This window comes from Ranitomeya variabilis, chromosome 3 (genome assembly GCF_051348905.1).
Source record: "Ranitomeya variabilis isolate aRanVar5 chromosome 3, aRanVar5.hap1, whole genome shotgun sequence".
Classification (NCBI taxonomy): domain Eukaryota; kingdom Metazoa; phylum Chordata; class Amphibia; order Anura; family Dendrobatidae; genus Ranitomeya; species Ranitomeya variabilis.
This window is the reverse complement of record NC_135234.1, coordinates 548332342-548354633: the sequence shown is the minus strand read 5'-3', so window position 1 is coordinate 548354633 and position 22292 is coordinate 548332342. Positions and strand designations below refer to the sequence as shown.

General features: G+C 40.8%; 1 protein-coding gene across 1 annotated transcript in view; it reads right to left on the bottom strand.

Moving 5' to 3' along the window:
- UGGT2 (UDP-glucose glycoprotein glucosyltransferase 2) overlaps nucleotides 1–22292 on the bottom strand; it is a 459065-nt gene that overhangs the window by 385746 nt on the left and 51027 nt on the right. The window contains exons 4-7 of the mRNA XM_077297152.1: nucleotides 14398–14510; nucleotides 14126–14300; nucleotides 7775–7871; nucleotides 883–955 (exon numbers count right to left, since the gene is read on the bottom strand). Coding sequence (XP_077153267.1) covers nucleotides 883–955; nucleotides 7775–7871; nucleotides 14126–14300; nucleotides 14398–14510 — 458 coding nt within the window. The remainder of the gene's footprint in view (nucleotides 1–882; nucleotides 956–7774; nucleotides 7872–14125; nucleotides 14301–14397; nucleotides 14511–22292) is intronic.

Below are 22292 nucleotides of genomic sequence, written 5' to 3'. Positions count from 1 at the left end.
AGCAATCTGGATATGACAACCATAGAGGTCTGGATGTCATGCCGACCCATGATCATGTGACGGGGTCACCGATGGGCAGGATAAAAGATGCGCTTCCGGTAAGCGGGAGTTAAAATGCCGCTGTCAGAAACTGACAACGGCATTTAACTAGTTAACAGCCGCGGGTGGAACACGATTCCACCACGGCTGTGGTGGGCACGTCAGCTGTACAGATCAGCTGACATGTGCCCGGAAAGGTGCGGGCTCCAGGGGAGCACTATTACACCCAATGTCAGAAAGGGGTTAAGTGACTGCAGACTGACAAAATTTGACAGTGTACAATGCACGCCCGGGCACGATTCCCCTGTGCTAGTAGCACGTGTTGTCAATTGTGTGACCACATGTCTGGAATTTGTGTACCGATGAACCCGTGCTGACTAGACCCTCTTCTGCTTCTCTCAATGCTCTACTGAAAGTAGTGGTTGAGTCAACACATGACAGCAAGTGTGCAAATCGCATACGTATGGTCACATGACTTCAAATACAGGGGATCCTCACAATTCCTGCATTGCACACAGTCCCCATTTGGCAGCCGACAATCACAGAGTAACTGCAGACTTTTCTCTGCAGCCTGAAAACCCCCTTACAAGTAAACTATTCAGTCTGCCTATTAATAAAGAAAAATCATTTCAGAGCTCAGCTTTAGCTACATAGATTGTGCAGAAAGAGTCTGCAAAGTGTCTGACAAATGTAACATGCACATATTCTGATTTGTAGAGCACAATTTTACCGAATATAGATAAAAGAGAAAATCAGCTCACACGGTCAATCACAATCATACCGCTTTACAATATTCCACAGAGCGCGCAGTGTTATACCGTAATTGGCAGTTTGTAAACTTACATCAGTTTGTCAAAGTAAAATCCTTGAACATCTTCCGCAATTCCATCAGATGACTTATCAGTAGAATTGGTGGCTGTATATACAAATCAGAAAACAACATGTCAGTCAGTAGCTCCTAGACGTTGGGATTCCTACAGCGGCAGAAGACATTTACTGAATGATCTATTTGGGCACGACGAGACAATAGCAGCATTCACAACATTGAAATGTAACATCTATCCACAGTATAGGTGATAACAATCCCATCGCTGGGGGTCTGACCTCAGGAAGCCCCTACGACCTGAGAACTGGCCCACAGGATGGAGTGGTGGTCAGACATGCTTAGCACAGCGCCAAAAGTGGCCTATGGGACTTCTGAAGAAAGCAGAGAGCTGTACCCCAACACTAATAAATGCTATGACCCCTCTATTACTTGATAATTCATTTGCAACCTTGTATATTATAAACTATCAACAGATTTTTAATACAGAACATTATTCATTCTTAAAGTTTGAATCTACCCAAGAGTAGAAAATTCCTAAAATGTAGAAATTGAGCTGCTCAGGAGGTCCTGCAGGTCATAGTGATCGTCGTTACATCATTCATATGACCTCTGCTACCAATCATTGGACCATACAGTGCAGTTTGCTTATACAGCACTTGACCACCGAGACCAAGCTCTACTGGACATGTGAATCTACTGTATGTACGGGACATTACTTTCAGGACTGACGGGCAGCATTGGATTGAGATGCCAAGGGCCAACTAGTACTATATACTCTGGGGGCCCACTACGGTTACATGAAAATATTGCCCGATCCTTCTTCTGTCTCCCAGTTGACATTCTCCATAAATTGTGAACGGAAAGATGGCTGCATTTGCCGCTTTATCATAAATGCTACAGTGCCAAAATTGATAGTCAGTGGATTCACATGTTTTACAGTTAAACAGCAATTTAATCATAAAATTGATCAGTTGTTATCAGGTCCTGTGGCTCGGAAGTAAACAGTGCACATTATGTGGAGCTGGTACACCACAACAGTGGCAGTTCTGGTGTTCTGCAGCTCAGATCACTTCAATGGAAGCTGAACTGCAGCACCCAGGAACCGCCACTACAAAGTGCACAAAGCTAGGTTTCATCTCCCTACACTGTGTTTATGGTCACCGTGATACAAGATATGAGTGGATCCACGAAGATGTTTAATGTTATAGAGATACTCCATCCATATCAGTGCTAGACAACCCCCATATTCACCAGCCAGATAATTGATGAGGAAGTAGCCCATGCGGTGATGTTGAGTAACGCGGGACTGAAGAGAGAGGGTATTGGGTATTCTTCTATTGTTCCTTTATGTCATCTCAGTAAACAATGCCATGTAATGCTCAATTAGAAGAATGAGAGCCCACTTCTGCACAAAGGCCTACTGAGGAATTTGCCTTCTCCCCTATGGGCCTGTCCGAGTATACTGGCAGGGACAACAGAAGTGACAGTCATGGAGTGGCAAGAAATTCAACAAGCAATTATTGGGAATCTGTCAGCAGGTTTTTGCCATTTAATCTGTGGGAAAGATGAGGTAGGGGCTGAGACACTGATTTCATCAATGTGTCACTATTAGGATGTGTGCGGTTTGAATACAGTGTTTTATCAGCAAGGGGTTAACTCTGCCAGACTAGCAGCCCTGTGTATGAAGCTATCCAACCCTGCCCACTCACCTGATAAGCAGCTCACTGTCAACAGACAATACAGATAGAAACAGTGGTGTAGGCAGGACTAGCTTTCTGAGAACTGCTATATGCGACATCTAATCTCAGATTGTGTCACAACCACTGCACCCAGTAAACTAATTGATCCATTGCTAGAATCAGGGTCTCTGTCCCTACATTATGTGGATTTCAGATTACAAACACCAATGAGAGAAACAATACAAGCACTTTAAAATCATTGTTTAAATCTTTATTAATATAGACAAACAGGACAATCTAAAAATCATAAATGAATGAGACACCACAGGTAATGAAAAGATGGGGGACATCAGGAGGAAAAGGCTAAATAGTAAATAAGGAGGGGAATATATTCAAATATGAGTAACCATGACAAAACCTTGTTATATGCAGAAAAATAGTATAGGGAGTAAGTGCTGCATTCCGCCCCTTTATTTTCTTAGTAAGGGGATTAGGTGGTGTGCGGTCCACCTGTCACAATCATCATGTAATGTACTATTGTCACGGGAGTTCATCATGTTAGCCCACTTCTTCCTGGATACTAGTGTGCAAACCTCATACTAAGACGCTGGATATGCATGTCCCTGCACAGGCGCTGAGTAAGTGATTACACGATCCCATCGGCCAAGTCCAGCTTAAATAGGCTGTTATCCAACAACCCACCATCCCCGGATGAAGCATTTTCTTGCGAAACGCGTTTTGGGTGCTGTGGGACTGCTATTACCTTGCGACAGCATTGGAGTAATCTGGGTACCTATTATGTTAATAGTGATTTGATCTTATTAGTGATTGTTATGTAGGAGGTCTACTTGGGCATAATATTATTGCTTACCATACTCCTTATACTATTTTTCTATATATTATAACAAGGTTTTTCATGGTTAGCCATATTTGAATATACCCCATCCTCTTTATTTACTATTCAGCAAGGTACCTACTGCGGATTCACCTTTACCTGCTGATATCATTACTTGTGGGGTCTCATTAATTTATGGTTTTTAGATTGTCTTGTTTGTATATGTTAGTAAAGATTTGAATAATGATTATTAAGAGTTTGCATTGTTTCTCTCACTGGTGTTTTTGATACTTCATGCATATTGGCCTTTATGCATGGATTGATAGTCTAGGGGATTGCTCTCAGATTAGGTAGCAAAAACCTGGTGACCGATTCCCGTTAATAGCAGTTTCTTAACTTTAGCCACCGTTTCAAAAATTTCCTAAAATCCCAGAAAGCTTTCCCATCAATGAAGTTGGTGATTATTATCTACAAAGGAATGTGTATAGCATAAACAAGATAAAAATGCGACATCCTTATAGATTAAAAGAAAAGACTTTTAGCTGTGCTAACAAAACATCTTATTAAAAGTTTTAAAGAGCTTCACCAGAGGGTAGCAAAGCGCACGAATGCCTACCAATCTAAAAAGGGCAGTGCTGCAAAGAATCATGGCAGAACATGAATACTAAAGACGAGCGAATGCACATGATTATGTAGAAAATATCAAGTAGCAGGAGGTTAGCATCTGGGAAGAATCCTCTATACATAAGAGCTGGGGAACTTGTCAGAACAAGGCACAGCGAACATAATTACAGTAACAGTGAAGCCTAATGTGTCAAGAAATCAGTGTCCTTCCGTGTCCTTTCCAAAGGGCTGACTGCTCTCTTCTAGTAGACAACACATGAGCATTTTGATTTGATCCAGTGCTTTGCGAGGCAGAAAGTAATTTACATCTGATTTACTGCAATCTTTGGTTTTGGTCTATAAGACTTTTGGACACCACATTATTAGGCAAAAACTGTAACTGAAAATTGCTTGTACATAAAAGGTCACTGAAGCTCCCAGAACAAAAATACATAGGCCAGGCAAGAGTTTCTATAACACAAAAGCGAGCTGCAGTGTTATAGACACTGTCTTGAGAGCTATACGTACAGACAATATTCACATTCAATAAAATCTCAGTTTCCTCATTCTCTGGAAACCATCATCTGTGTTCTATGAAGGTTTTAGTTCTTGTGGGGTGTTTATTTTTTTTGTTTTTTTTAAACAAATAACAGCTCTATGATGTATATAAGGAGACATTCAAGTTTTGCTGGAGGGAAAATGAGTCACGTTATCCTGGAATTTACCATGCCAAATCTTGACACTTTGTACATGTGTTTTTCTCCTACTCTCTTCTATATAGTTCTATAGACAAGAGTGTCAGGACTTCATCCAATGAACCCGTAGAAGCGTCAGCCAGACGCAAAACGGCTGTAGTCCATGTTCCTCCCCCCACCTAACTCCCTTGTTTTACCTGCGCGCTGCTAGAACGATGTCCAGATGTATGCAAATAAAGGACTTATAACCTTAGGATCGGGTGAGTGCTGCCTTTTCGTTGATACTTTTGAACACTAAGGCTATGTGCACACGATGAAGATTTGCTGCGGATCCGCAGCGGATTTTTCCACGCAGAAATGCTGCAGATCCGAACTGTCATGTACAGTACAATGTACTGTATACCTGCAATACCAAGATAGGTTATTACACTTGGGGCTATTTAGTTTGGAAAAACGAAGACTAAGGGGTGATCTTAATTTCATGTATAAATATATGAGGGGACAGTACAGAGACCTTTCTGATGATCTTTTTAATCATAGACCTGAGACAGGGACAAGGGGGCATCCTCTATGTCTGAAGGAAAGAAGGTTTAAGCATAATAACAGACGCGGATTCTTTACTGTAAGAGCAGTGAGACTATGGAACTCTCTGCCGTATGATGTTGTAATGAGTGACTCATTGCTTAAATTTAAGAGGGGACTGGATGCCTTTCTGGAAAAGTATAATGTTACAGGGTATATACACTAGATTCCTTGATAAGGCGTTGATCCAGGGAACTAGTCTGATTGCCGTATGTGGAGTCGGGAAGGAATTTATTTCCCCAATGTGGAGCTTAGTTGTTGCCACATGGTTTTTTTTGCCTTCCTCTGGATCAACATGTTAGGTTAGGCTATGGGTTGAACTAGATGGACTTAAGTCTTTCTTCAACCTTAATGACTATGTTACTATGTTAGTAAATCAGAACTGACAGGCTTCAGAGCCGGCTGTCAGCCAATGCCAGGGCGTCGTTACACCTACCGCTCACTTTGTACTAAGCAGTTACTGAAACCACGGTGGATGCGCCTCAGACTGAAAGCTGGGGGTTGCCAGGAGGAATAAAATTAATTTCCTCCCGGTGGCCAGGCTTTCATTGCAGTGCCCAGGAAGTTTCAGAACAGTACATACCTGAAAATGAACCCTATACCTGCAGGTTAATAGCGTTTTTGACATGAGTTTATTGAGTTCGACATATAATCCTATGTAAAAAGATACCACACTCAGATCATACTGGAGTTTCGAAAAGAGGAAAGGAGAAAAAAAACATACAAAAAAAAAAAAAAAGAGAAAATGGCAAGACGAAAAACAAAAAACAAAACACACAACTAAAATGCAAAACGTAAAAATGTTACAAAACTAAAAAAAACCTTCTCCAAAAACAAATGTCTATATAGACTTTTCAATGTTGTGCAATAGACACAAAACCATCATCTAGATGCAGCATTTTAGGGAAATTTGTCAGCATGATTTGACTCCCCAAACTGCTTAACTTTATACTCGAATGTAGCTCATACAAACCTCCTTACCATTAGCTAGCCAGTCCTTTCCTCCATTACCGAGAATCACAGCTTGAGTCAATATGTAAAGGAAGCGGAAATGTTTTCCATGTGTGGAAGGCTTTCCTAAGCCTCTGTCTCCCCAGTATTAATCCCAACCTAGTGCAGCCTTCTCCAGCTCGGCTGACAGCTCTTTTGTTGTGAGACTTCAAGCAAAGTAGTTGTCAGTCAAGCAGGAGAAAGTGGCGTTGGGCAGGGAATAGAGCTGGTGGGACAGAGGCATTCAGAAGAGCTTTTGCAACATGCAAATCACTTCAACTTTATTTGCATGCAATCTGACCACATTCATTTATATTATGCTGCGATTTATTGAATTCCAAATGGGACTAGTCTTCAGGCTTTAAATGACATACAAATTCCAACTTCATGACTTTTGGAGAACAATAAGGCTATGTGCACACGTAGGAAATGTGGTGCAGAATTTTCTGCACTAAATCTGCATCTCCTGGCAGAATCCGCAGGTGCGTTTTTTATGCGTTTTTAGTGCAGTTTTTGTGCAGATTTTACCACTGCAGATTTCTATTAATGGAGGGGTGCAGAAACGCTGCAGAAACGCACAAAAGTAGTGACATGCACTTCTGCGCAGAAACGCTGCAGATTTCAAAGATTTTTCTGCACCATGTGCACAACTTTTTTTTTCACATTGATTTACATTGTACTGTAAATCACAGTGCAGTTCTGCACCAATTCTGCACTAAATCTGCATCGTGTGCACATACCCTAAAGGGTTAATTGTGACTTGTAGGATCGCTACTTCCAACAGGTGGCCCTATAGAGTTGAAGTCCTTTTGTTCTCTGAAGAGGCAATTTGCATACTGGAGAACAATATGAAATCTAATAGAATCATTAAATTTTTATTTTTTTCGCATGTGTATTTACAATATACAGTATGTCGCAGTATTGTAAATTTACTATATGGTGAGGGCAAGCCTAATGCCTTTTATCACACAAATCACCAATAGAATTAAAGCCATAAACAGCAGCACACTTGCTCACAGGTTGCATATTGCACCTCACCCCTTTCACCTGAATGAAGCGGAGCAACAATATCAGATGAAACCCATGAACAGGTGTTTTTCCAAACCACAACAACCCTTGTAAAAATGGATTGTCCAACGTCTTGCTTGTCATTAGCCCCCCCCCCCAAAAAAAAAAAAAATAAATAAAAAATAACCAGGTTGCACTACTGGGACCAAAGTATTATGTACGATAATTTTTGATGAAACTAATCAGCAAGTGTTCAATTTATGTATATGACGATGCCCACAGAAAACTAAGTAATACATGGCAACTAATGAAATCAACAGATCAATGGATGGTCAGTAGAAGATTTTTAGAATAATACCTTTGACAAATCCTAGAAACAGTCTCAGGAGAAAGGCAAACCTCCAATACTAACTATATACATGAAAGCTAAAACCTATCACTATTGCAGAATAATTTTACTGTATATAGGATTTATCAATATAATTTTTACTTATATTGCACATTCAAAGTACGGTACCTTCAACTTGGGCATCATCCATTGCCTTGTATTCAGTGTCTTTAATAGCAAGCTCAACCCCATAGCCAGACAGGTTGATTGTTCTATTACTTGGTTTCTAGAATTTAAAAACAAAGTTGCTTAGGTATAACATTTGGTAAGTGCAATTCATGGATATATACACTGCTCAAAAAAATATAGGGAACACTTAAACAACAGAATATTACTCCAAGTAAATCAAACTTCTGTGAAGTCAAACTGTCCATTTAGGAAGCAATGTTTGACAATCAATTTCACATGCTGCTGTGCAAATGGAATAGACAAAAGATGGAAATTATTGGCAATCAAGACACACTCAAAGGAATGGTTCTGCAGGTGGGGACCACAGACCACATCTCAGTACTGATGCTTTCTGGCTGACGTTTTGGTCACTTTTGAATGTTGGTTGTGCTTTCACACTTGTAGTAGCATGAGACGGGCTCTACAACCCACACAAGTGGCTCAGGTACTGCAGCTCATCCAGAATGGCACATCAATGCGAGCTGTAGCAATAAGGTTTGCTGTGTGTCACCGTAGTGTCCAGAGGCTGGAGGCGCTACAAGGAGACAGGTAAGTACACCAGGAGACGTGGAGGTAGCCTTAGGAGGGCAACAACCCAGCAGCAGGACCACTACCTCAGCCTTTGTGTAAGGAGGAACAGGAGGAGAACTGCCAGAGCCCTGCAAAATCACCTCCACCAGGCCACAAATGTGCATGTGTCTGCACAAACGGTTAGAAACCAACTCCATGAGGACGGTCTGAGTGCCCGAAGTCACAGATGGGGGTTGTGCTCACAGCCCAACACCATTCAGGACAATTGGCATTTGCCACAGAACATCAGGATTGGCACATTCGCTACTGGCACCATGTGCTCTTCACAGATGAAAGCAGGCTCACACTGAGCACATGTGACAGATGTGAGAGAGTCTGGAGACGCCTTGGAGAGCAATCTGCTGCCTGCAACATCCTTCAGCATGACCGGTTTGTCAGTGGTTCAGTAATGGTGTGGGGTGGCATTTCTTTGGAGGGCCGCACAGCCCTTCATGTGCTCGCCAGAGGTAGCCTGACTGCCATTAGGTACCAAAATGAGATCCTCAGACCAGTTGTGAGACCATATGCTGGTGCGGTTGGCCCTGGGTTCCTCCTAATGCAGGACAATGCCAGACCTCATGTGGCTGGAGTGTGTCAGCAGTTCCTGCAAGATGAAGGCATTGAAGCTATGAACTGTCCCGCCCGCTCCCCAGACCTGAATCCGATTGAACACATCTGGGACATCATGTCTCGCACCATCCACCAACGTCACATTGCACCACAGAGTGTCCAGGAGTTGGCGGATGCTTTAGTCCAGGTCTGGGAGGAGATCCCTCAGGAGACCATCCGCCGCCTCATCAGGAGCATGCCCAGGAGTTGTAGGGAGGTCATACAGGCACATGGAGGCAACACACACACACACACACACACACACACAACTGAACATCATTTCCTTGTCTTGAGGCATTTCCACTGAAGTTGGATCAGCCTGTAATATGATTTTCCACTTTGATTTTGAGTATCATTCCAAATCCAGACCTCCCTGGATATTCATTTTGATGTACATTGATCATTTTTATGTTTTATTGTTCTCAACACATTCCACTATGTAATGAATAAAAAAATTGCAACTGGAATATTTAATTCATTGATATCTAGGAAGTGATATTTTAGTGTTCCCTTTATTTTTTTGAGCAGTGTATAAAAAAATGCATATTGTTGAGAAAAGCATTACACACATCAGTGGACTGATTGTACAACAAATACTGATGTGCAGAGTCCTCGAAAGTCAGAAGCTGTCTTTACAGCTGATAGTTTGGCTAATGGATGAGAATCCTAAATAGAGGCCCCCCTGCTATTGACCCTAGATTATAAAACTCCATAGACTCCCCATCAGCAATAAATCAAACAATTATGAACATTTAATAAAAATTGTGGCACTAGACTATTTAGTACAAATGTAAAATGTGCTAAGCGTATTTCTAAATTAAGGCATCACTAGATGGACTTAAAGTCTTCCTTCAACCTTAATAACTATGTACATGACCGACAAGTCACTGTCAGGAGACTTCGACCAAGAAAACTGTCCTAAACGGAGAGACTTTACAACCCATCCTCTGTCAAAGACCTCTCACACGGCCAACATGTTTCGTACTTTGCAGTAACATAAAGCAAAAGTCCAAAACGGCTGTCTGCCAATGGAGATCTTTTCACTTTAGAGAAGAGTCTGGTTTGACTTTACATCCTACGATATGCAGCAATGCTTTTTAAAGGGTCAATATTGACTTCTAGGATGCATATCTTAAAAAAGTGTCAACAGAGACCTAGTGATGTGCGAACACTAAAATGTTCGGGTGCTCGTTACTCGAATCGAGAACTTTGAACTGCTCAGTTACTCAACTCAAGTAACGAGTATAATGGAAGTCAGTGGGAAACACAAGCATTTTTCCAGCAGACCGTCCTAGGTCTGAGGGCAACAAAATAGCTGAAATTAAATTGGAACCGGATGGGGAAGATGCCTGGACATGTCTCTGACTCCCAAGTCACTGTTGAGAACAACGTCCAAGGGGTATAATGCCACTTCTACGGACTGACAAAACATACCAAACATAAAACAGATTTTACAGAAAAAAAAATGTTTAGAAAAGTTATTTCCTGTATAATGACTTGTATACAAGGCCAAATAAAAAAATACAAAAACAAAAAAAAAAAAAAACCTCTGCCTCTCTACGCATGGAGTTTTTGAACTATCATTGCTTTCAATGGTTAAAAAAAAAAAAAAAAAAAATCTACCGCTAAGTGTAATTTTAACATTTTACTAACTTATCCGAGCATGTGGTGTGAAATGAGAAGAGGAACTCCAATACACCTTGTATTAGACATAAAAGGGAGGGACTCATACACAGTTTGTTAAATTTTCTAGGTAGTGGGAAACCTAGATTCAAAGCCTATGCACTAAAACAATTATAACCGGGGGGCTATAATGGTTTCTGTAAAAAAAAAACAAAAAAAACCAAAAAAAACGCCAGACTGGAGAAAACCTAACCATTGCCTTTGGATCTGGCAGCATGTGGGTGCTCAGGGGAACAGTTGACCTCCTCCTTCTCTGTCAGCTCCACTACCTCTTCCTGCCTGTTGCGGTGCTACTGATCTCTCCCCCTTGGAGCTGCTGTGCTCACTCTGCATGCCACTTTGCCAAGTTGGGTCAGTGACTTCATCATCCACCACCTTGTCTTTCACTTGCTCACTCTGGTCCTCCTCCAGACTTGTTGTCTTAACATGACTTGTTGGCAACTATGCATCATCATCATTCATCTCTTAAGACAGTAATAGGCGTTCACCACAGTGGGCTTCCTCATGTCCCTCTTGAAATGTGCACGTTGAGAGGCCAAAAGAAGCCATAATTGTAAAGAAAAACTGCTCCTCGGAGTGTCAAAATCAATCTGGGGTTACTTGTCTCCTAGGACTCCCCATGGTGGCAGGATCAGGGTGAGGATTATGTGGTCCAGACTATTGGCTAGTGAGACTGGACCATGGAGAAGAAAAGGCGGTGCTGGGAAAGAATGTAAGCATTATCTGCCATCCAACCCACAACCTGCTCGCACTGTTCTTGCTTTAACAGTGGTGTGCTGCTCTACCCTGAAGAGTGGGACAGGAAGCTAGGTCTCGTGGATGAGTGAGTTTGTTGTGCTTCCGCAGCAGGCAGCTTCACCTGAACCACGGGCACGTACACCATCAGCAGCATGTCCACTTCCCCATCCCTTGCCATACACATTTTGAGTAGTATTAGAGAATAGAATCTATTTAAATTATCGCTGAAATGAATTTGGTTTGTACATGGCAGCACCAAGGACTAACATTATCAACCCTGCCGAAGTGTCTGTAATATGCGATCCCTACATGAACTGCAGATAAAGAGCAGCATTATTAGAGAATAGAATCTATTTAGCTTGTCCTTAAAAAGTTTTGCTTGTATGTGGCAGCACCAAGGAGTGTAACGTATACAAACCTTGACTAGATGCCTGGAATACACTATCCCTACACCGCCACCTAACTCTAAACGAATTGCAGACGAGCAATATTATTAGAGAATAGAATCTATTTAAATTGTCCCTGAAAGGAGTATTGCTTGTACGTGATAGCGCCAAGGACAGTAATGCAATCAACCCTGACTAAATGCCTGTAATACGCTATCCTTACACCACCAGCTAGACCTAAACAAATTGTAGAGAAGTGTGATATTATTAGAGAATAGAATCTATTTTAAATTAGCCCTGAAACGGACTATTGGTTTAACGTAGCAGCACCAAGGACTGTAATGCAATCTATCCTGCCCCAAGTGCCTCTAATACACTATTCCTACTCCAACAGCTAACACTACCCTACTTGCAGCTAGGAGCAGTATTAGAAAATAAAATTATTTGAATTAGCCCTAAATACGGCTGTTGGTTTAGTGTTGCATCAGCAGGTACTGGAACGCTATATAACACACTGTCCCTTCTGCAGCAGAAACACTACATACAATATTTCCGGGTACAATGCGCCGAACATGGAGTCACTGAGTCCTCTTTAGACCCGATAACTCCAACGGCCGGTTCATCACAGTAATGCCAGAAGCCAACATGGCTACGGCACTACCGTGATTGGCAGGCATTCCACATGTTTAGTAGCTGAAAAATCAGGAACCAAACATGACACGTGGGGAATCGAACATGGCGCCCAAGTACCCGGATTCACGATGGAGTACCAAGCACACACCCATGCCTATAGAGACTCTTTTCTCTTTCTTTTTGAAAAGGGAGGGGAATTTGCATGAATATTGATTTGATACGATTGGTCTTCTGTGTTTTCTCTAGAGAAACATGATTATTAAATCTATTTGAAAGGTAATATTGAACAATAAAGTAGATCTACAGTGGATATAAAAGGTCTACACACCCCTGTTAAAATGCCAGGTTTTTGTAATGTATAAAAAAAAAAAAAAAAAAAAAATCATACCAAGAAGAAACATTTCAGAACATTTTCCACCTTGTGAGGAGAACCGAGTCACATGCATTGCTCTGGTGTGATTTTGGAACATTCTTACACACATTTAAAATTCTGAAGTTTCCGTGGGCTCTTTCTATAATTTTTTATCTTTAGTTAAATCACAATCAATTTATTGGATTCAGGTCAAGTGATTGGCTGGGCAATTTTAGCAGCTTTATTTTCTCTGAAATCAATTGAGAATTTCCTTGGCTGTGTGTTTGGGATCATGGTCTTGCTGAAACGTTCATCCTCATTTTATCTTCATACAGGTAGATGGTAGCAGATTTCTAACAAGAATATTTATTTGTCCATTCATCCTTCCTTCAACTATATGAAGTTTGCCTGTGCTGCATGCTGAAAAACAGCCCCACACAATGATGTTCTCTCCTCAAACCTTCACTGTTGGTATGGTGTTTTGGGAGTTATATGCAGAGCCTTTCGTCCTCCAAACATAGTCTGTATTAGGACATTCAAAGAGTTCAATTTTGATCTCAGAGCAGGATATATTCTTCCCAGTATTTCATAGGCTTGTTTAAAAGTTTTTGAGCAAACTTGCAAGTGCTTTCTGTTCTGCATTGGAGTCTTACATGGTGAGACGGTCTTACGTCAGCTCACTGGTTTTACACATCATAAGAGGGTTCTTGTGTGGCACCTTGGTAATGAGACACCTTTTTATAGGCCATCAGGTGAGGTGTTTCCATAGCTTTTTGTACCGGTTTTTCTTAAAGTGTTCAATACTTTTTCCCTGTATCATTTCTCATGATTACACATAACTTAATTTATGGACATATAGGTTTTGATTTCTTTGCCTGTGTGGACTGGATGGGTTGTTACTTGTGATGAGCGAACATGCTCGGATAAGGCATTATCAGAGCATGCTCATGTGCTAACCGAGTGCCTTTGGCATGCTCTAACAATATGTTTCAGTCCTCACTGCTGCATATTTAGTAGTTGCTAGAAAGTCGCAACACATTCAGGGAATGTCTGTTTGATAGGCAATCCCTGAATGTGTTGCAGCGACCTAGCTGCCAGGATAGATGCAGCCACGGGGATTAGAACATATTATTCGAGCACACCAAAGACTCTCAGTTAGCACATGATCATGCTCATAAAACATCTTATCAGAGCACGCTCGCTCATCACTAGTTGCTACCGATATCTGCTGAGAATTTCATGTCAATGGCACCTTTAATAATATATTTACTTACAAAATCGTTAACGTGTTTAGCACTTATTTCACCCACTGGACATAAAAAAACTGCTATGACTACACACCTGTATGTAGTGACGTAGAATATAAATGATTTCCTCACGTTCTGCTTTCTCAAGTAATGATGTATGAAAGGTGGCAAACGCTTTTGTTCCAATTTCTGCATACAAAACAACAACTGGCGAAGTCTTGGAAAAAGTAGGGAAAATATGATCTCCTTTATAGAAGTAAGGTCTTGGCCTACAAATAAGAAAGAAAATGTTAAAACAGAATTCTGTTATTGTTGGCTACACAGAGACATTACTTGGCACTACAGAGAAGTCCGCAATCACTTTACCTATTCAGTGCTTCCTTCAGAAGATTATTAATCTGACTTGCTTTGCAGGTGTGTTTCCCGTGGATAGACACAAATGCACTGCAACCTTCTGGAGGAGACTCATCAGCGGCAATCTAAAATGTTAATAATTAGACTTAACCAACAGGATGTAATTACACTTGGGAAAACTCGAAATGATCACAAACTTCTTGATTAGCATTGCTTACTGACTAGTTCTGGTGCAAACTTGTGGTGTGTACTATAGCACGTAAAAAAATAATAAAAAAAAGCCTTATTGATATAAAAGTCTCGCTCTTGTTAATTTTAACAATTACTTGGAGAATAATAGGTCTCATGCACACACCAGAGCAGGAATATAGCATATGATTATGGTACTAAAAGTAATGTTCCTGATCTAGAGCACAAAAAGAAAGCATAATGGCATATTGTTTCGCCGATCATGTGAGCCATTTAAAAAAAAAAAAGCAAAAAAAAAAAAAAAAACAGACCTGTTAGTGCTTATTACAAACAGATTAAAATCATATGACTTCATAAAGAAATGTGAAATGAAATGCAATGATGCAATTGGTGTTGATGAAGACTTGAAAGCTAGAAAAAAAAAAAAACATACTTCAAGCATATGACTTAAAAGGGGTACTCAGGGCTGATTTTTGAATAACTTGTTACCTCAGATGGGTTGTTAAGCTGCGATACTCTAATATGGTTTGCTCACATCTGCATTAGGAGGTGAGCGAGGCTGATGATGGCACATCTACAGACATCTGCTGCATGCACCTGTCCTATTCTGATAATCTCACTTTTTGTTTCTACAAATCCAACGACAGGACTATGGATTCCCCACGAAAAAGCTTCTAGTGAAAAGTATGTTGGGTTTGTGTTGCATCTAGTGGTACGTCTTTACCTTTGACACTCCTTTATAGGCTTACTTAGGCTATCCAATGTATACTTTGTTTATTACTACTAGCTTTTTTCTGGATTTTCCTTCACAGTTCCTTTTTACAGTATACCCAAGTCAGTGAGATATAGCACACATTTACTATGTAATACTAGATATCTGTATTGTTTGGAGCTTGTTTTTCTGTGCATGATGTACCCTACATATCCTATTTTACGTTACTTTTTATATGCATGATAAAGTATCTGTTTTACTTCTATTACATGGTGTGCAATATTTGTAGTTTAACCTTAAAAACACGGAAACCTCATTTCAGATAAGCTTTAAACAGGGAGTTCACTAGAAGAAACACAAATATATCAAAGTAAATAGGACAACATTATATGAAATGTATCTAAAGAATGGCAAATAAATGTGCGGACAATGTACTTTGTCCAGAGTCAATTGGACCACAGACTTTGTGCTAGGAGCTTGATAAAAGTATTGATCAAAACTGCTCTTTCCCAAACAGAGCTGCAAAATATACACACACACACACACACACACACACACACACACACACACACATACACAAAAAGAGCAAAAGAAGGCAGCACTCCAAATAGTTTTCAAGGTGAAAAAAGTAGGGTTTATTTAGCCCACATCTCTGTGCGACGTTTCGGCTCACACTGAGCCTTTTTCAAGCCTTGGATTGAAAAAGGCTCAGTGTGAGCCGAAACGTCGCACAGAGATGTGGGCTAAATAAACCCTACTTTTTTTCACCTTGAAAACTACTTGGAGTGCTGCCTTCTTTTCCTCTTTTTGTATACATTTGGGTGGAGGAGTGGACGACTCAACCCAGGAGGCCAGGCACCCACCGGTGAGCATTGTGCTGTTCCAATTCTACATATTATATATATATATATATATATACAGTCATATGAAAAAGTTTGGGCACCCCTATTAATCTTAAGCTTAATGTTTTATAAAAGTTGTTTTTTTTGCAACAGCTATTTCAGTTTCATATATCTAATAACTGTTGGACACAGTAATGTTTCTGCCTTGAAATGAGGTTTATTGTACTAACAGAAAATGTGCAATCTGCATTCAAACAAAATTTGACAGAGGCATAAGTATGGGCACCCTTATCATTTTCTTGTTTTAAATATGCTTACCTACTTTTTACTGACTTACTAAAGCACTTTTTTTGGTTTTGTAACCTCATTGAGCTTTGAACTTCATAGCCAGGTGTATGCAATCATGAGAAAAGCTACTTAAAGTGGCCACTTGCAAGTTGTTCTCCTGTTTGAATCTCCTCTGAAGAGTGGCATCATGGGCTCCTCAAAACAACTGTCAAATGATCTGAAAACAAAGATTATTCAACATAGTTGTTCAGGGGAAGGATACAAAAAGCTGTCTCAGAGATTTAACCTGTCAATTTCCACTGTGAGGAACATAGTAAGGAAATGGAAGAACACAGGTACAGTTCTTGTTAAGGCCAGAAGTGGCAGGCCAAGAAAAACATCAGAAAGGCAGAGAAGAAGAATGGTGAGATCAGACAAGGACAATCCTCAGACCACCTCCAGAGAGCTGCAGCATCAACTTGCTGCAGATGGTGTCACTGTGCATCGGTCAACTATAAAACACACTTTGCACAAGGAGAAGCTGTATGGGATAGTGATGCAAAAGAAGCCGTTTCTGCAAGAACGCCACAAACAGAGTCGGCTGAGGTATGCAAAAGCACATTTGGAGAAGCCAATTTCTTTTTGGAAGAAGGTCCTGTGGACTGATGAAACCAAGATTGAGTTGTTTGGTCATACAAAAAGGCGTTATGCATGGCGGCAAAAAAACACAGCATTCCAAGAAAAACACTTGCTACCCACAGCAAAATTTGGTGGAGGTTCCATCATGCTTTGGGGCTGTGTGGCCAATGCCGGCACCGGGAATCTTGTTAAAGTTGAGACACGCATGGATTCCTCTCAGTATCAGAAGATTCTTGACAATAAAGGTTCATGAATCAGTGACAAAGTTGAAGTTACGCAGGGGATGGATCTTTCAGCAAAACAATGATACAAAACACCGCTCCAAATCTACTCAGGCATTCATGCAGAGGAACAATTACACTGTTCTGGAATGGCCATCCCAGTCCCCAGACCTGAATATCATTGAACATCTGTGGGATTATTTGAAGAGGGCTGTCCATGCTCGGCGACCATCAAACTTAACTGAACTGGAATTGTTTTGTAAAGAGGAATGGTCAAAAATACCTTCATCCAGGAACTCATTAAAAGCTACAGGAAGCGACTAGAGGCTGTTATTTTTGCAAAAGGAGGATCTACTAAATATTAATGTCACTTTTCTGGTGAGGTGCTCATACTTATGGCACCTGTCAAATTTTGTTTGAATGCAGATTGCACATTTTCTGTTAGTACAATAAACCTCATTTCAAGGCAGAAACATTACTGTGTCCAACAGTTATTAGATATAAGAAACTGAAATAGCTGTTACAAAAAAAACAATTTTTATAAAACATTAAGCCTAAGATTAATAGGGGTGCCCAAGCTTTTTCATTATATATATATATATATATATATATATATATATATATATATATATATATATATATATATATACACACACACACACACACACACACACACACACACACACACACACGCATACATACACATACTAGCTGAAGAGCCCGGCGTTGCCTGGGCATAGTAAATATCTGTGGGTAGTTATAGCACCTCACTTCTCTTATTTTCCCCCTCACATCTCTCATTCCCCCCCAACACTTGTCATCTCGACCTCACATCTGTCATTTTCCGATCACTCCACTATTTTCCCACACTCCTCTCATTTTGCACTCACACCTTTTCATTTTCACCTCACACCTCATTTGCCCCTCAGTATGTAGATGTTTGTCATCTCCCATATATAGTATACACCTGTATGGCATCTCCTGTATATAGTATATACCTGTATGTCATCTCCCCTGTATATAGTATATACCTGCTGTATGTCATCTCCTCCTGTATATTGTATATACCCATGTGTCATCTCCTCCTGTATACAGTATATACCTGTATGTCATCTCTTCTGTATATACTATATATCTGTATGTCATCTTCCCTGTATATAGTATACTAGATGGTGGCCCGATTCTAACGCATCGGGTGTTCTAGAATACGCATGCCCACGTAGTATATTGCCCAGCCACGTAGTATATTGCCCAGCCACGTAGTATATTGCCCAGCCACGTAGTATACAGCACAGAGCCACGTAGTTTATTGCACAGCGACGTAGTATACAGCATAGAGCCACATAGTACATTGCCCAGCCACGTAGTAGTATGTTGCCTAGCTACATATGTCACAGGTTAAAAAATAAAAAAATAAAACATACTCACCTTCCGATCCGAGGGCCCCTTGTAGTTCTAACATACTCACCATACTTGTAGTTCTGTCACCTGTGCGCGGTACAGGCGGCAGCTTCCGGTCTCAGGGTGTGATGACGTCACGGTCACATGACTGTGACGTCATGGCAGGTCCTTCTGCCATACGATCCTTGCTACCGGAACCTGCCGCTTGCACAGAGTGGTTACCGGAGGGTGGCGAGGAGCGGGAAAGGCAGCGGAAGGTGAGTATATAATGATTTTTTAAAATTATTTTTAACATTAGATCTTTTTACTATTGATGCTGCATAGGCAGCGTCAATAGTAAAAACTTGGTCACACAGGGTTAATAGCGGCGGTATCGGAGTGAGTTACCCGCGGCATTACGCGGTCTGTTACCGCTGGCATTAACCCTGTGTGAGCCGTGACTGCGGGGAGCATGGAGCGGCCGCCCGGCACTGACTGCAGGTGATTAGGGAGGGATTAATCGGACTGTGGCCGTCGCTGATTGGTCGAGGCAGCCATGACAGGCAGCTGGCGAGACCAATCAGCGAATGAATAACCGTGACGGAAGTTGCCGACAGAAGGAAAGACAGAAAGACGGAAGTACCCCTTAGACAAAAAAAAAAAATTATATATAATATATATATACACTCACCGGCCACTTTATTAGGTACACCATGCTAGTAACGGGTTGGACCCCCTTTTGCCTTCAGAACTGCCTCAATTCTTCGTGGCATAGATTCAACAAGGTGCTGGAAGCATTCCTCAGAGATTTTGGTCCATATTGACATGATGGCATCACACAGTTGCCGCAGATTTGTCGGCTGCACATCCCAAAGATGCTCCATACAAGGCAGGATGGATCCATGCTTTCATGTTGTTTACGCCAAATTCTGACCCTACCATCCGAATGTCGCAGCAGAAATCGAGACTCATCAGACCAAGCAACGTTTTTCCAATCTTCTACTGTCCAATTTCGATGAGCTTGTACAAATTGTAGCCTCAGTTTCCTGTTCTTAGCTGAAAGGAGTGGTACCCGGTGTGGTCTTCTGCTGCTGTAGCCCATCTGCCTCAAAGTTCGACGCACTGTGCGTTCAGAGATGCTCTTAGGCATACCTTGGTTGTAACGGGTGGCGATTTGAGTCACTGTTGCCTTTCTATCAGCTCGAACCAGTCTGCCCATTCTCCTCTGGCATCAACAAGGCATTTCCGCCCACAGAACTGCCGCTCACTGGATTTTTTTTCTTTTTCGGACCATTCTCTGTAAACCCTAGAGATGGTTGTGCGTGAAAATCCCAGTAGATCAGCAGTTTCTGAAATACTCAGACCAGCCCTTGTGGCACCAACAACCATGCCACGTTCAAAGGCACTCAAATCACCTTTCTTCCCCATACTGATGCTCGGTTTGAACTGCAGGAGATTGTCTTGACCATGTCTACATGCACTGAGTTGCCGCCATGTGATTGGCTGATTAGAAATTAAGTTTTAACAAGAAGTTGGACAGGTGTACCTAATAAAGTGGCCGGTGAGTGTGTGTATAATATTATATATATATATATATATATATATATATATATATATATATATATATATATATATATATATATATATATATATATATATATATATATATATATATATAGCAGCCACATAGTATATAGCACAGGCCACGTAGTATTTGTCTGCTATATACTACATGGCTCCTATATACTATGTGGCCTGTGCTATATACTATGTGGCTGCTATATACATACATACATACATACATACATATTCTAGAATACCCGATGCGTTAGAATCGGGCCACCATGAGATAGAGATATATATATATACTAGCTGTACTACCCGGCTTCGCCCGGGGTAATAACTGCTGTTAGCAAAATAGAACGTGTTAACAAAAATTTATTCTGCACAAAAAAAAAACCACAAAACAAATAGATAGAAATGTAATTATTAAAAGGCAAAAACTAAGCTAATAGAAGCATTTTACAACATATATTTCAACACCAGAGATATTCCACACAGATTTAACTAAATTGGCCAAGTAATGTGAAGTAATCTTCTACTACTTATTCGAGAGCCTTTTGATAAACGACATTCTTAGTTTTTCCTTCAGGTGCAAAGACAAACAGATTTTTGGCCGTTCCAACTCTTGAACAGGCCACATAAAGTTGCCCATGAGAAAAGCATGGGGATTGTAAATCTAAGCTAGCTGAAGAGCCCGGCGTTGCCTGGGCATAGTAAATATCTGTGGTTAGTTATAGCACCTCACTTCTCTTATTTTCCCATCACGCCTCTCATTTTCCCCATCACATCTTTCATTTTCCCCCTCACATCTCTCATTTTCCCCCTCACATCTCTCATTTTCCCCCTCACATCTCTCATTTTCCCCCTCACATCTCTCATTTTCCCCCTCACATCTCTCATTTTCCCCCTCACATCTCTCATTTTCCCCCTCACATCTCTCATTTTCCCCCTCACATCTCTCATTTTCCCCCTCACACCTCATTCCCCCCTAACACTTGTCATTTCGACCTCACATCTGTCATTTTCCGATCACTCCACTATTTTCCCTCACTCCTCTCATTTTGCACTCACACCTTTTCATTTTCACCTCACACCTCTCATTTTCACCTCAGTATATACATGTTTGTCATCTCCCTTATATATAGTATACACCTGTATGTCATCTCCTGTATATAGTATATACCTGTATGTCATCTCCCCTGTCTATAGTATATACCTGCTGTGTGTCATCTCCCCTGTATATAGTATATACCTGTATGTCATCTCCTCCTATATATAGTATATACCTGTATGTAATCTCCTCCTGTATATATTATATACATGTGTCATCTCACCTATATATAGTATATATATATGTGTGTCATCTCCTCCTGTATATAGTATATACCTGTATGTCATCTCCTCCTATACATAGCATATACCTGTATGTCATCTCCTCCTGTATATACTATATACCTGTAGGTAATCTGCTCCTGTATATAGTATATACCTGTGTGTCATCTCCTTCTGTATATAGTATATACCTGTATGTCATCTCCTGCTGTATGTAGTATGTACCTGTATGTCATCTCCTCCTCTATATAGTATATACCTGTGTGTCATCTCTCCTGTATATAGTATATATCTGTGTGTCATCTCCTCCTGCATATAGTACATACCTGTGTGTCATCTCCCCTGTAAATAGTATATACCTGTGTGTCATCTCCTCCTGTATATAGTATATATCTGTATGTCATCTCCTCCTGTATTAGACCTCGTTCACACGTTATTTGGTCAGTATTTTTACCTCAGTATTTGTAAGCTAAATTGGCAGCCTGATAAATCCCCAGCCTACAGGAAGCCCACCCCCTGGCAGTATATATTTGCTCACACATACACATAATAGACTGGTCATGTGACTGACAGCTGCCGGATTCCTATATGGTACATTTGTTGCTCTTGTAGTTTGTCAGCTTATTAATCAGATTTTTATTTTTGAAGGATAATACCAGACTTGTGTGTGTTTTAGGGCGAGTTTTGTGTGTCAAGTTGTGTGTGTTGAGTTGCGTGTGGCGACATGCATGTAGCGACTTTTGTGAGATGAGTTGTGTGGCG